At 43.6% G+C, this 15,455-nt stretch overlaps 1 protein-coding gene across 1 annotated transcript in view; it reads right to left on the reverse strand.

Annotated features, from left to right (window-relative positions):
• Nucleotides 1-15,455, reverse strand: part of LOC147892765 (phenylacetaldehyde reductase-like) — a 101,851-nt gene that overhangs the window by 7,811 nt on the left and 78,585 nt on the right. Inside the window, exon 3 of the mRNA XM_087387257.1 lies at nucleotides 9,686-9,874. Within this exon, the coding sequence (XP_087243383.1) occupies nucleotides 9,686-9,874 (189 nt within the window). The remainder of the gene's footprint in view (nucleotides 1-9,685; nucleotides 9,875-15,455) is intronic.

Raw genomic sequence — 15,455 nt, forward strand, 5'->3', positions numbered from 1 at the left:
TAAAAATAATTATCTCAAGGAATGTAGTGTCTTATGAGAATTCGGAATGAAAAACCTCAAAATTCACAAGAGAATATTGTACCAATAAGTGAAATATATACATACATCAGCTAGCACAGGTAGAAGAACATGCAGAATCACAACAATTGAAAAGATCTACTTCGGGAAGGAAAAGACATATGTTCAGAAAATAAAGGCTATTCAGGTTGAAAGTATCAGTTATGCTGTTATAACACTATCATGACAACAAAAGAGACAAGCTCTTTTGAAAATGCAATTAAAAAGACAGAATGATAAATTGCAATGAATGCTTTGTAAAAGAACAAAAGATGGGGATTATATGAATTATCATCAGGAAAGGCGGCAATTGGAAACACACGTGTACAAGGTCAAGTACAATCCAAGTGATAGTGTTGAAAGATACAAAGCTATTTATTGCACACAACAGTATCAACAAGAGTATGAAGAGTCATATGCCCTAGTAACCAAAATGGATTCCATTAGAATTTTGGTATCACTGGCCACAACTGGCAAGTGAAATATGCATCACCTGCATGCTTGGCGATGATACCATGTTAGAGAAAAGGGTAGCTTTCTACAGCCAACCCTTATGCGACGGGAAAAAGAAAGTCTTAACAAAACACTTTGACTGCCTAACTCACTCTGTGCATGTATGTATAGAGAGGAAGCACTTCAGATATGGAGACATATAGCCATAACTGTAACAACATCAGCAAAGATACGCCGAGGTAAGCTACCAAAAACATGCTCTGTTTGCTGATGTAACAATTGTAGACCTCTCCGAGATCACCGCAAGTCCTCAATCGAACTTCAGTGGCTGCTCTAGGTGAGTTTGCTACTGCTCCTTCTACAATAAGCAAACCACCACGTAATGTCGCAAATTGTAGCTCAATATTTTTCCATCTTGGCTCAACGCTCATTCCCATTTCCCAGGCTCATAGATGTTGCGCTCCATGTCCACCCATTAAGTTGCAACCTTAGTCATGGAGGAATCCTAGAGGACATTGCAAAACCTACATAGGCTAAAGAATGTCAGTGTTGAAGGTAAATGAACTAGTGGAGCTGGCCAATGAAGACGATGAACAGGCATGAAGCTATCAGACCCAACAGAAGTGCCAACAATTGCAATGGCACATGTATTTTTGTATAATGTTTCACGACATTAATATTATGATCTGGAATGATGGTCTTGTTATTTAAAATGTTTTTTCTCCTCTACTTCTTCTCTTTGTATCCACAGTCAGTCCATAGTGCTTGCCTCATTTTAAGTCATATTGCAATCATCACTGCAATCCTCAAGTAAAGTTTTTTCTTAAACTCATGCCATACATAGGAGTTTACTTCTCTACTTTAAGGTAGTAAGTAGACCTCACCATTCTTTGGGATATATGCTTAAGAGGGGTCCAAATCTTGGTTGGCAAGCCTTAGGATCATAATGAGTTCTTTGTGAAGGGTCGACTTAAGGCAACCCATGAGGTGGCAACTAGGAGATCTTCAGCTAACATCTTGAACAATTACAAGGAAAATTTTCAAGTATGTCCTCAGCAAAGTGTAGCACCACGTAATATTCATTAGGCTTAGCTCCACTCGAGCTCCCAGTTCTTAAAGTGCCGATCCTACCCTAGTTCTTTGATAAATTTTACATCGTAAGTAATAGCGCAGAGTGTGTGAATAAGATAGGATATGCTACCATTACTGCGAAGGCTTGAGGATTGACATGGTTTCGTAATTTTTGGCTTTATCAATGTCATTTAAAGAGTAATGCATGCAAAATGCATAAACGTATAAGGAGGTTCCCGAAGGCATGCTGCGCGAACCCCATGAAATCTGCTTGTGTGTAAAAGGGAGTAGTCGGAGTGTCAAGAAACTTCGACCCAATTGGACAGGAGATGATTCGTTAAGCACGTATCACAAAAGGGTTTGCAGACCATTCCCACCTGTACATTGCCTAAAACCGTACTCTCAAGCCTTCTCCCTCCAAAGCCCAAACAATGAAATGACCTCTTCCATACAATGCTTCCAACCTGCTATTCTCCATCCTCCATCACATGGCTACTTGCCTCCCATTTTTGTGTATCACACATCCTAGAGTTGTCTCCCTTCTCTTTGGATGCACACTATATTTAGCTTTTTGTAATTAATAGAATCTCGCTGCTTTTTCATATGTTCCTACTTTTCTACATAGCCCGAACAAACAAGCAACGTGGTATTTAATCATATTTGCCAGACCACCAAAGGAGGAAACGACATTATACCCTGAAGCCAACCCATTCAAGCAGCTGTCCAATGATAAATGGCAGTGCATCTTCACTGTTTTAACTTGGCTCAATCCAACAGTGATGAGCTTGCAAGAAAGCACAGTGGACCCAGATCTCTAGTAAGATCATTCTCAAAATTTTTATTTTCCTTTTTCTGAAAAAGATCATTTTTTCTAATTGGAAAAAGTTCACTGCTCATATACCTTGGTTGCACAAATCTCAACTTTTTGAGCCAAAGCAGCCTATGGTAAGAAAAGCATCAAAGCAAAAACCATAAAAGGAAATGGATTGATGGTTCCACATGCCAACATAACCTATATATCAGACAAGAACCCAAACCAGGGTGTGCAATGCCAGAAAATCTTAGTATATAACAAAAAAAGGAAACCCTGTCTCCGAACGCCCCAGACAGCCTCATAGAAACCCTGAGCAGCCCAAGGAATGCCCTGGAAGCGGTCCTAAATACCATTATGAAATACACCCACACCAATGGTCACCATAAAATCTGAAAGAGTCACCCAATGATGATGTAACCTAAAAGCCAGGCAGCAAAAATCCAATGGAAGCTGAGATGGGGCAAAAAGGGAAGTAAAACCTAAGTCAGATTGGTCACTGTACCATTATCAAATCTGCAAACCGTGGATCTTGGAAGCAGACCATAATGACATCCAAAACCATCCTCAGCTAGCATATCTAAAATGCCCAAAAAAACAAAATTATCCTCAGCTACCCGGCTAAAATGCCCCATCTCAAATCCTCAGACATGTGATCTGTGACGGAAAGAGTGAGGGAGTGGAACGACGGAGACAGAGAGAGAGAGACACAAGAAAATGTGGGTGTGTACAATGTGTTGAGCCACACCACAAACTCAAGAGTTTTATTAGGATTAGGGATTCACCCTATGACTGTCTTAAGACAGTCATAGGGGTCATAACTTTTAAAGGGTGGCAATGTGCCTTTACCCCAACAACCTCCCACCTAAAGGCCAATGTGCCTAAAGGGGAGAAAAGAATAAAAAATTACAGCAATATACAGTTACTGTATACAAGACCATAAAATAAGAATGGTCTCATCCTAATCCCATGATGTGGCGACAATGTGCAAACCGCTCTGTAGACAAGCTCTTAGTGAGCAAATCTGCAGGATTATCATCAGTATGCACCTTCACAAGCTCAAGCCGCTTGTCTTCAAGTACCTCCCTAATGAAATGGTATTTCACATCTATGTGCTTGGTCTGCTGATGAAAGACTGGATTCTTTGCCAACATGATAGCACTCTGACTATCACGATGCAAAACTGGCATATCTCCTGTAATGCCCAAATCTCCCACCAGCCGAGTAAGCCATATTGCTTCCTTGCAAGCCTCAGTGGCTGCAACATATTCAGCTTCAGTGGTTGACAGTGCAATGCATTTCTGCAACCGAGACACCCATGATATAGTACCTCCTGCAAATGTGAAAATATAACCGGTAGTAGACTTCCTGTTATCTGCATTCCCTGCATAGTCTGAATCTGTAAAACCATGCACCAATGCATCCTGCCTACCATAGCATATGCACAAGTCTTTGGTACCCTTTAGATACCTCAAGACGCCTTTCATTGCTTCCCAGTGCCGCTTGCCTGGATTTGCCATATACCTGCTGATGACTCCCACCGCAAAAGCAATATCCGGACGAGTGGCAACCATGGCATACATCAAAGAACCAACTGCAGATGCATACGGAACCTTGGCCATTTCAGCCTTATCATCATCTGATCTGGGGCTGTCCTTACTGCTGAGTTTTAAATGTGGAGGCAACGGGGTACTAATAGACTTCCCCCCCTCCATTTTAAACCTCTGCAGTACTTTGTCAATGTACTCCTTCTGTGACAGAAACAAAAGTCCCTTGGACCTGTCACGAATAATCCGCATACCAAAAATATGGTTTGCATCACCCAAGTCTTTCATGTCAAAAGACTTATGCAGTTGCTTCTTCAAAGCACTAATCTCCTGCTGAGATTTGCTGGCAATCAGCATGTCATCCACATATAGAATGAGTAGCATCAAACTGCCATCCTTTGCCCGTTTGGTGTACAAGCAGTGATCGGTCTCACACCTATGATACCCTTGGGACTGCATGAAGGCATCAAACTTCTTGTACCATTCTCTTGGCGCCTGCTTGAGTCCATACAAGCTCCTCTTGAGCTTACACACAAGCTGCTCTTTCCCTTTAACAGCATATCCCTCTGGCTGACTCATGTAGATCTCATCATGGAGATCTCCGTGAAGAAAAGCAGTCTTCACATCCATCTGACATAAATCCATGTCCTCATGAGCAACAAGAGCTAACACTGCTCTCAAAGTAGTCATCTTGACTACAGGGGAAAAGATCTCATCAAAGTCAATGCCCTTCTCCTGCTTAAACCCCTCGGCAACCAATCTGGCCTTATACCTCGGTAAAGCATTTGAATCCACTTTGACTTTGTAAACCCACTTGCATGGCAAAACCTTTCTGCCTGCAGGTAGCTGCACCAAGTCCCATGTATCATTTTGAAGTAGGGAGTCCATTTCTGACTGCATGGCTTTCTCCCACTTCCTTTTCTCTGTTCTTCCCATAGCTTCTTTGAAGCTGGAAGGCTCACCACAATCTGTCAGCATGATAAAATCAGCCACATTATTGGCTCCTGGAACAAACCTGTCAGGAGGCCGTTGTACATGGGTGCTCCTCCTAACAAAATGTTCCGTAATAGGCTGCTGTCTAGCCTGTTCGTCATGCATGACGGGTGGCTGTACCACCATATTTGGCTGTTCTACAGCGCCATTTGCTGGCATATCCAGTGGTGCATCATTGGCAAAATTGTCTGGCTGATTTTCAGCATGTATACCCTCTTGAACAGGGTTATCTACAGCAGCCTGCTGCTGCATATTAATGGGAATTCTTTGCTGTCCGACATCATCATAAACAACCCTCCTGTATTCCACAGGTTGCACAGGTTCTTTGTGTACACTATCCTCTTTAAAGATGACGTCATTGCTGCGTATAATCTTCCGTTTGACGAGATCCCATAACATGTACCCCATTTCACCTTCGTCACCGTAACCCATGAAGATGCATCTGAAAGACTTTGGCTCCAATTTGGTGCGCAGTTCTTTGCGTATATGAGCAAAGCACTCGCAGCCAAACACACGTAAGTGCTTATATGAAGGTGGCTTGCCAGACCACACCTCCTCTGGCACTTTCAACGCCAAAGCCTTGTTCGGTGACCTGTTAATGAGGTGAATGCTGTTTGCACGGCTTCTGCCCAAAAGCCATGGGGCAATGCAGCATAAGACAACATACATCGAACTTTCTCCTGAATAGTTCTATTCATCCGCTCACTCACACCATTTTGAGATGCATTATGAGGGGCTGTGAGTTCCTGTTTAATGCCCTTAGCTTCGCAAAACTGTACAAAAGCATGTGACACATACTCACCCCCATTATCGGATCTGAGGCATTTCAGCCTGCGTCCTGTCCGATTCTCAACCTGAGCGACAAACTTCTTCAAAGCATCTAAGGCATCGCTCTTATGCTTCAAGAAATAGACCCACACTTTGTGTATGGCATCATCAATAAAAGTAATGAAATACTTTGCACCCCCTAGTGATAGCTGTGGCATCTCACACAAATCAATGTGCACTAGATCAAGCGATGCTCTATTCTGGGGAGTTCTCCTCTTATGAGGAGTCATAGAATGCTTTCCGAAAATGCAATGATCACAAGTACGCAAATCTGAAAATGAAAGAGACGGCAGATAACCCAAACGTGACAATTCTTGCATTCCTTTAACGGACATGTGTCCCAACCGGCTATGCCACAATGAAACCTTCGACAGCTCGGTTATGGCAACAACATGATTACCTACACTGGAAACATAAAGAGGATACAAGGTATCACTCTTATAACCCTCAGCCACTACAACCTGGCCATCAGTAATCACCCATTTGGAATCCCCAAATGTGGTGTGGTAACCACTGTCATCCAACAAGCCAATGCTAATCAGATTTTTCTTGATTTGCGACACATGGCGAACACCATCAAGCATAAATATGCGTCCATCAGGGAATACTATCTGTATATTGCCAATCCCTGCAATCTGACATGCATAGTTGTTCCCAAGGTGAACAACTCCATGAGTACCTGTGTAGGAAGTAAACCACTCCCTATGAGGCGTAACATGAAAAGAAGCACCTGAATCCAAGAGCTAGGTGTGCATGTCATGGCCATCAACAACCAATGTATGTGCAATTACAGCAGAAGAACATAATACATCATGTCTGTCACTGTCATTGTCCTCTGCTGCAACATTCACTGCATCCAAGTCATCTGCCTTGGCCTTGCCTTTGCCTTTGCTTCCACTGCCTGCATCCTTTGTCTCAGCCTTCTTGGCTTTCTGATCCCGTATAAACTTGAAGCACTTAGACTTCACATGTCCCTTCTTGCCACAGTAAAAGCATTCAATATCCTTTTTGCCACGGGACTGACTGCGGGATTTGGACTTGCCAGCAGATCTCCCCTTCTGCTGAGTCCTACCTCTTTCCTGTACCTGCAAAGCATTGGAAGACTTGCTGCCCATATTATTCTTCCTGCTCATCTCCTCCATAAGGAGAGAGCTCTCCACATCAGCATACATAAGAGTGACATTTGAATTTAACAGAGTGGTCTTGAAAGTGTCCCAACTCTCAGGGAGGGTACACAACAAGAAAGTAGCCTTGAACTCCTCATCAAGGTTCAATCCCTGTGCAATAAGCTGTGTAAAGATGGCATTGAACTCACTCAAGTGTGAGGTCATAGCTGTACCTTCCTTCATGCGAAGGTCGACAAGCTTCTTCAACCAATAAACCTTACTGGCTGAACTCTTTTAGGCATACAACTCTTCTAGCCTCTGCCATAGGCCATAAGAGGTCTTTTCAGCCTGAACATTGAACACAAGAGAATCAGTGAGAGTAAGCATGATAGCAGCCCTTGCGGACAAATCAAGCTCCTCCCACTCATCATCTGCCATCCCAGATGGCTTGACACCCTTCACCCTTATGGGCTTAGAAATCTTCTTTAGCAGAAGTACATTCAAACACTGTTCTGCCCATAATGCATAATTGTGTGCCCCTTCCAATTTCTTTATGTTCAGTATTGAAGATTCACTTCCCCCTGATGCCATATCAAACAAGGAAAGTGCCTGACTCCGTGTAAGTCAAAAAAGACTAAATAAAATTCTGATTTCTCAGAAAAACTGCTCTATCAAGAGCCAGGAGCACTCACAATAGTGCTGTTTTTTACTGTCAAAAAAAAAATCTGCAGCAAAACAGAAAAATTTTCCCTCCAGTCACTGTACCTTCTGACACACTCTACCGTGCTCAAATAGGCATAAAACAGTAATTTCAGAATACTGCAGCTGTTCCACAAGTGCTTTATCAGTGCATCATCATCTGACGACGCACAAAACACTGCTGTCCTGGACACTTCTCCCACCTCAGATGAGGTATTGCACTGATTTTATATGCATAAACCACTTGTCATACACTATTTTGTCCACTGAAAAAAGGCTCCAAACACCTCAGCCTGTCACAAAACCTGCAACAAAGTATGGGACAAATCCCAAACAATCACCCTTCTGCCAAGGGGATAAAAGGCATCTGAAGTTCTCAAACAGTAACTCAAGTGCTCACAAGCAAAATCTGGGCAAAAGCCCCTTGATTTGACACCTGTACCAAGTAAAAAACACCTCAACACTGAGGTAGCATACTAAAAAAAAACAGCGCTCTCCTGGCACTTTCACCTGACAAAGTAATGCATAAACTGCCTCTGTGCACAGTGGCAACACAGATCCCAACGTACAAACACCGAAAAGAAAATATTTTGAGCACTGTCAACGATGGACAGTTAGGGACCGAGTAAACTCGATGCGCCCTGGCCAAGCGTGGCTCAACTGAGATTTTCAAAGTGTCGTACACAGAATGTGACCTGCAAGAAATGTCACTGAGTACACTGCGGAAACAAGACCAATGTGGGCACCCTGGCTCCACACTGCCTCAAGGCATACACTTCCAGGCAAAAGCCCTTTGAAATTGTCACCCGAAAACTGAGATTTGCACTCAGCAAAAGCATAAAAGCCCTCTGCAAATTAAGGCATCTAACCTTCCCGAAACAAAATAATTGTGCAACCACCACACACTGTGGCACTAGTCACCTCAAGCACGAGGGACACGAGTGTACTTGCTGTACCTCAAACACACAGTTTTAGAACTGAAAAAATTCCGGGAATGAAGAGCAGAGTGCTCTCTCTTTTCCTTCTTCCCCCAAAAAAAAATCTGTGCCTGTTGTACCTTCTGTACCTGCGCAAGGTACCTGCTGTACCCTGTACCTGCGAGGGCACGGATCCCCAAAAAAAAATTTGACCTGTACCTGCTTGTCGCGGCGTCCATACAGCCACGTCCGTACAGCTGGTACGGTACGGCTGCCCTGTACGGCTGCCGTACAGCCGGTACGAATGGCCGTACCTGTCGCGGCTGCTGCCTTGCAGCCGGTAGACGGGCTGCACGCGGCCGGTGCTGCGCGCTGCGCGCGCTGGCTGCGCCCGCCTCGTAGCGGGAGGGAAAGAGTGAGGGAGTGGAACGACGGAGACAGAGAGAGAGAGACACAAGAAAATGTGGGTGTGTACAATGTGTTGAGCCACACCACAAACTCAAGAGTTTTATTAGGATTAGGGATTCACCCTATGACTGTCTTAAGACAGTCATAGGGGTCATAACTTTTAAAGGGTGGCAATGTGCCTTTACCCCAACATGATCACCGTACATTAGTGAATATGCAAAGCATGTTATCTTGGAAGCAGATCATAGTCACATGCAAAACCATCCTCAAAAGAAAAAAAAAAGTAACTGGCTCGAAAGGAGGAAAGCAGACAAGAGACCCCCAACCAAGCCACATCAAATGTACAAAAAGGCAATCCCAAAAATAATGTCAAGCATATGGTCATGGATGGAATCTGAACATTCAAACCAGGAAAAACATCCACACTTTATGTCATGTGTAATGTATCCCATCAATGGAAAAACAAAATTTTAGACAATATTTAAAAATTATTTGCCTGATATCCATGACATATAGTTGATTGACAGCTTCACAGAAACCAAGCATGAAAAACAAGGCAATCTGATGGCAGTAAGAAACAGATCGAATATACATTAGGAAGATTTGTCTCTTCTTTTCTATCTCTATGGGATAACATTAAAGGGGCACTTCAAGATCACTACTTGACTCCTGGTATTTGAAAGTACTATACAACCAGGTGTCCATAATTGGGTTCTGGAAAATATCCTTTACAAGGATGCATAAACAACATTGCAATACATTATTTGGGCCACAGAAAACAGACAATATACTTACATTAGCCTGTCGGCAATATTCTGGGTCACTCCAAAAGCTCTCATCGACAACATCTTCCGGCTTTCTGCCTGGTGAATAAATAACTGCAGCTGTGGATGATGTCAAGACGACCCTCTTTACAGATCTAGCCTTTGCACAAGCATTGAGAACGTTCATAGTCCCCTCCAATGCTGGATCAATAAGATCTCTCTGCAATCATAGGAAAAATCCACTTGAATTGCAGCTACTTATTACTGTGTATTAAGAATAGACAAAGATTCCAAGTTGAAAAATGCTAAGGTAGAGCAATGATATATATTTTGGAAAACAACTTTTGAGAATTGCTTTATCAACACACATCATTCGAAAGAAGATATATGACAGAAAAATAGGTGGAAGGTGTTGCTGCTCGTAGAGATTTAGTCCATAAATCCTTTTGGTCTTATCTCTTTCTTCGGGTTTCCTACGCATCTAGATAGAAAAGAGCAGCCTAGGATGTCTTACCTCTTTCGGTTCAATGGCAGAGATACTTGGTTTGATGATGCCTTTCACACTCAGCCACAATTTCTCCTATTTTCGCAGTCGAACAAAAGCACTCAGATGCCCATCCATGCACGTAGTGATAGATCTATGTGGATGATTGGGCTTTGGATAGAGGTGGATCAGTATGCAATTCACAGAGTTTCCACCTCAAATCATTTCTAGTGTTGTTGATGGTTCTTGAGCCTCACTTTAGAGGACGCTTTGCTAGTATCAAGATTATGGATGCCTTTTATGCAGAAGAGGACCTCGCTGAGGCAATTTTGTAGATCTGGATTTCTCATATGAAACGTGGAGTGCCATCTCCTTCGCATGTGGCAGCAGCCCTTCCTGAGATTAGTAATTGTTAACATTCGATTGCTAGCAACAGGAGACAGGAGATTCTCAAACACGAAGCTCGTCATCACCAACAGTTCCATCCCTACAAAGGGAAGAGTAGAAACGGCCTAGAAATGCTTAGATTAAGGAGCAATTTGAAGCAATAAGGACTCATCAGCAGATATTGTTAGATCACAGTGCAGAGTATGCCTTTCATGCACGCGAGTCATTTTGGACTCACGTGGGAGGTAGATTAAATAAACAATTCTTCTCTATATAGGCCCAAGACATAGTAAAGAGAGTGTCTCACAACTTATTGATTCAGACAGGATATCGCAGTCAAATCCTGTTTCCATTGATAGGCATATTTCGAGGACCTCAATTTTGAGCTGCTAGTGGTAGAAACTTGCATGCTAGAACTAGAAGTTTATTTGCATGAAGGTAGAAAGTGATTGTTGATGGTGGAACTACTTGTAGATAGGCCAGTGGAGGCATGGGTAATGAGCATGCAGATAAAAAAAGCAGTCGCACCTCCCCAGAAAAAGCAGCAGTCGCTATTTTTGCGAGAACTTTTGTTTCGTAACTCGGATTTGGGAGCTCTTTTTTTTGTTGTGAAGCTGAGATCGAGCTCTACAACTCTCTAGAAGAGGTCGCAGCCAAAATCCACGAAGGAGAGGATTGAAAACAGAGAATATGACAGACTGCTCCTATCTTGCAACAAAGATCAGACCTGCACCCTAACTTCAGGGCTGATCCTCTTGTTAGATGTTATGTATGCTTGTCTTTACAAGAAATCACCTTGAAGGATTGCCTATATTGTGTTTGTGAATAATATGTCTTTAGCATAGCGCAGTCTAGAGAGCGTGAGATGTTGCAAGCGGTTGAGAAGTTGATGAAATATACGGGTTATGGATTCATCTGTGGTGTGCTTATTGTGTTTGTGCATTGAAGAGCTGTTATAGTGGTCACTTACAGTCCCTCAATTTCTCTTATCACTGTCTTGCATATAGCCAGCAAGTTTTACGCATCCCTCCGATCAGGCAGATCCAGACACCCCTGCCAGAGACGATGCCAGACATGCTATATGGCAGTGTACTCTAGTATTGGTGAAACCAAATATGCAAGCCTCACTTGGTATGCCTTTCACCAATATAAACTTTAGAAGTGCACTTTTGGCCTTCATAAGGAAGCTCAAATGGGCTTACACCCTCCTTTTTTGTTACTTTCTAGGATGCAATTAGTGATCATTTTACCTCAGCCCTACAGGGCATTTGGGACTCTATTGTTATTCCTAATTCACTAACAAAGGGTCTCATTCATCTTTCCAAAGGGGGGTTGCAGAAATTTGGTGTCACCATGGAGGCCAATCACCCTCTTGGGCATCCATTATAAAATTCTAGTTAAAGTTGTTAGTTTGCGTTTGCAGCCCATCCTTCTAGATCTTATTCATGACACGCAGACAGGCTTTGTGCATAATCCCAGAGCCTTGGAGAAATCCCCCAAAGCTCTGGCAGGATCGTTATTTTCTCGTGCTCTAGCTATAGAAGCATATTTTCTCATTTGGGGAAGCTTCAGATTGGGCTATCAAGAGCAGCCAGAGGCTAGCCATTCCACTCTTAGACTTTGAGAAAGCATATGACAAATTGGGATTTTTTTGGAGGGCACCCTTCATTGTTTCGGATTTACAGATGCATGGATTAGAGGGGTTTCCTCTTTATACAAATCAACCCACAGCCATGTGCTTCTTAGAGGGATCCAAGGAGAGAGGATTCAGATCTCCAGACTAGTCCGTCAAGGATGCCCTCTAGCTCCTTTCCTATTTTTGTTTGTGGCTAAACCTATGAGTATCTTTCTTATATCTCAAGTTGACATTCATGGGCTGAGACTTCCCCTGAGACACAATGAGGAGCGTTTAGACAGTGAGTTGGCGGATGACATCATGTTTATTTGAATGCTACTGCTTAGAATCTCACTTCTGTTAGGTCAGCCTTGGATTTATTTGTGTACTGCAACAGGTGCATACAATAATTGGAATAAATCCACTGGCTTTTGGATTATTGACAAGGACACTCCAAATTGAGGTTTTCTTGGATTCAGAGGGGTGTCTTCGTCAGGTAGTTAGGATGCCAGGTCGGTATGGGTATCCTCTCCTTCACAGTGGTTTGCTCCTATGTTGGAGAATATCAAGAAAAAACCCCCCTTTTGGAGTTCAACCAATCTAGGGTGGTGGTTGTTACGCAGCTTCTGTGGGCCACGGCATGTTTTATTTGCTCTTGTTGGTGCCATTCTAGGGATTGCATTGCTCAGCTCAAGAGGCCTATAAGGAATTTTCTATGGAGTAGGCTAGATGGTATAGTAGACACTATAGCCAAGGTGACTTGAGACTTTGATTGTTCCCACACGGAAAGGGGGTCTTAATATCATTGCTCCAGACCTACAATGGCTTTGCTTGGTCAGAGGACTTATGCCTGGACAAGAGCCATGGAAATATTTTTTGTATACGTTGCATACAATCTTGTACTCCCTCTTCAAATGGAGACTAGATGGGTAGTACGAGGCCGATCTTTCTTTCAGCCCATCTTAGAACTCCCTCCTCCCCTCTTATGGGACTGCTATCCTGAAATCTTGGGCCAGCTTCAAGAACAGTCTTCAAAAAATTCCCCCTTCTTGATAGACAACTTATCATGTGGAATGATAGCATAATTAATGAGCATGGCAGACCTCTTGGCAACTCTCATTATATGCAATGGTCTAGATGGGAGAGAGGGCCTGCTTCTTCTTTGGGATCCTAGAAAGTTTTTGAAAACCTTCCAGAGAATCGTGAGTTGCAAATGGTGAGTCACCTCAAAGAAATTACAGGGAGAATCCAACAAATTGATAAAGCCATTTCCATGGATTGGGTTGATAAAGATGACATGCCTATTTCTTGCTCTACTTGGATGAGGGCTTTCATGGGGATAGGCATTCCACTTCTGGTCATAGCATTACAATGATCAGATGAGGATGCCTTGGTCTTTCATGTTCAAACAGGGGGTGTCAGCATTTGGTGCTTCTCCCAAGAAATAAAGAATAATCGAGAGATTGACTTCGATGAAAGAATGTTGACTCTAGTTAACTAAAAGTTTTCTTGTTTTTACTTTTGCTTTACATTGGAAAAAGAGAACTATGGGGATGCCCATAAGGGACTAGGATTAGTCCAAGAAATAGGAATGCATGCATTTTGCTAACCTTTGATGGGTTGAAAAGTTGGTGTTTGTGTAGGACTTGGAAGAGTGCAAAAAGGCTCACATATAATGGAGCAAGTGGCAAAAAGTATGTCCCACAAGGCCAATAAGCATCAGGCAGATGGCACCATTAAGGAGGGCCCCACAGGGTTCTAAAAAGATCATAAAAGCTGCCCCTAGGTGGCTAAAAGCAAGAAAGCTCAGCTTTTGTAAAAGTAGCTTTAGAAAAGCTGGTCTAGTTTTTTGCTAGGCCAAGTCTATAAAAGAAGAGCCTCAGTGCTCCTAGATTCAAGAGAGTTGTACTCAGCTTCATGCTCTTCTTAGAGACAGTTGTACAAAGTTGCTTTCTAATGCAATAAAGACCTTCAGAGGGGGGCAGGGGGGCAGCCGCCGCTAGAGTGGTGTATTGTCTTCTTCCTTCCTTCTCTCACTCTCTTCTTTTGCTGCGAATTCCTTCTACTGCTCCCCCACATCTCATTGCTCATTGTCAACGACTGCTCATTGCCCCCCTTCGGCTAAGCCTTTCCAGCGTTTCCAACTTCGCTCCTCTCGTAAAGCATGGAATAGTTCCTCTGCCGAGGTTGGATTCGGGGATTCCGCTTTCCCGCTGCCCCCTCCCTCTTTCCCCGTTTCCTCCTCCGGGCGCTTCCCCGGCCTCTGCTGCTTCCGAGAGCGTTCCCCCACCTCCTCTTCCATCGGCCTTTTCCCCTTATCCTTTTGGTCTTTCTCTTCGTCCGAGCCTTGGCATCAAGCCCTCCTCCAGGAGGTAACCATCGCAGCCAATCGCCATACAGCGACGCCGCCGCAACCACAATTGGCCACGTGCATGATTTTGACCGCGGCTTTCGAACGGTTGCCTATTCTCTCCCTTATTCCACCCTTTCCTCTCAGACCCCGAAAAAATAGAAGTTTCGATCTCTTTAGTAAAGGAGTACTCATGAATAAGTCTTTATTTATTAGCTCGAGGTTTTTTCCGTGTAGAAGCAATCTGACCAACTTTTCCCTTTTGATTATCTTACTACAGAAAAGGTCTTGTATGGAGTGCCATTGCAGCGGGCGAGGGATAAGGGGGCGGACCCCCACCCCGAGGTAAAGATATTCAATAAGACCACTCGGATACATAGACAACGTGCCGTTTCATGAGTAACTAGAAAAAGCGGGGAGAAAACTAATCAACGAGAAACTAATAGCTAGTAGCAACGACTTCTCGGGATCCATTAGTTTATACAGAATCCATCTTTTAGGTGTATCGAGATACATTATTTTCACCAGGCGTATATAATAAAATAGAGTAACTCCCTGGTGTCCTAGGGTACCTAGTCCTCCCAGAACCGCGGGAGACTGTCGCCCATCATACGGCTCACCCACTCAACTTGCTTCGGATGTTAGTTCTGAATCGTTCAAGTTCAGATAACTTCGTTGGCTTTACGAACGAAGGAGCGGAGCGAGAAAAGCAAGCGCTTTCTCAACGATGCCCACTTTATTGGTACCTCATTCTCGAGGACTTGTTTTCCTCTCCCATCCGCGGGGTCCCCGGCTCTCCCCCGGAGGGAGCAGGGGGGGATACCAGGAGAAAGGGCGAGCTTGCTTATTCTCTCCGGAGATGTTCAATCTCCTTCAGACTAAGTTAATTGACCCGCGCCTCTCTCTCCGGTCGTATTGGGAAATATTATCTTCCACCCATCTGTCAAGCTCTTCTCCTACGAGTC

The sequence above is a fragment of the Dipteris shenzhenensis genome, chromosome 16, assembly GCF_047967505.1.
Source record: "Dipteris shenzhenensis isolate YYH24624 ecotype China chromosome 16, Dip_SZ_1.0, whole genome shotgun sequence".
In the NCBI taxonomy this organism is placed as follows: Eukaryota; Viridiplantae; Streptophyta; class Polypodiopsida; order Gleicheniales; family Dipteridaceae; genus Dipteris; species Dipteris shenzhenensis.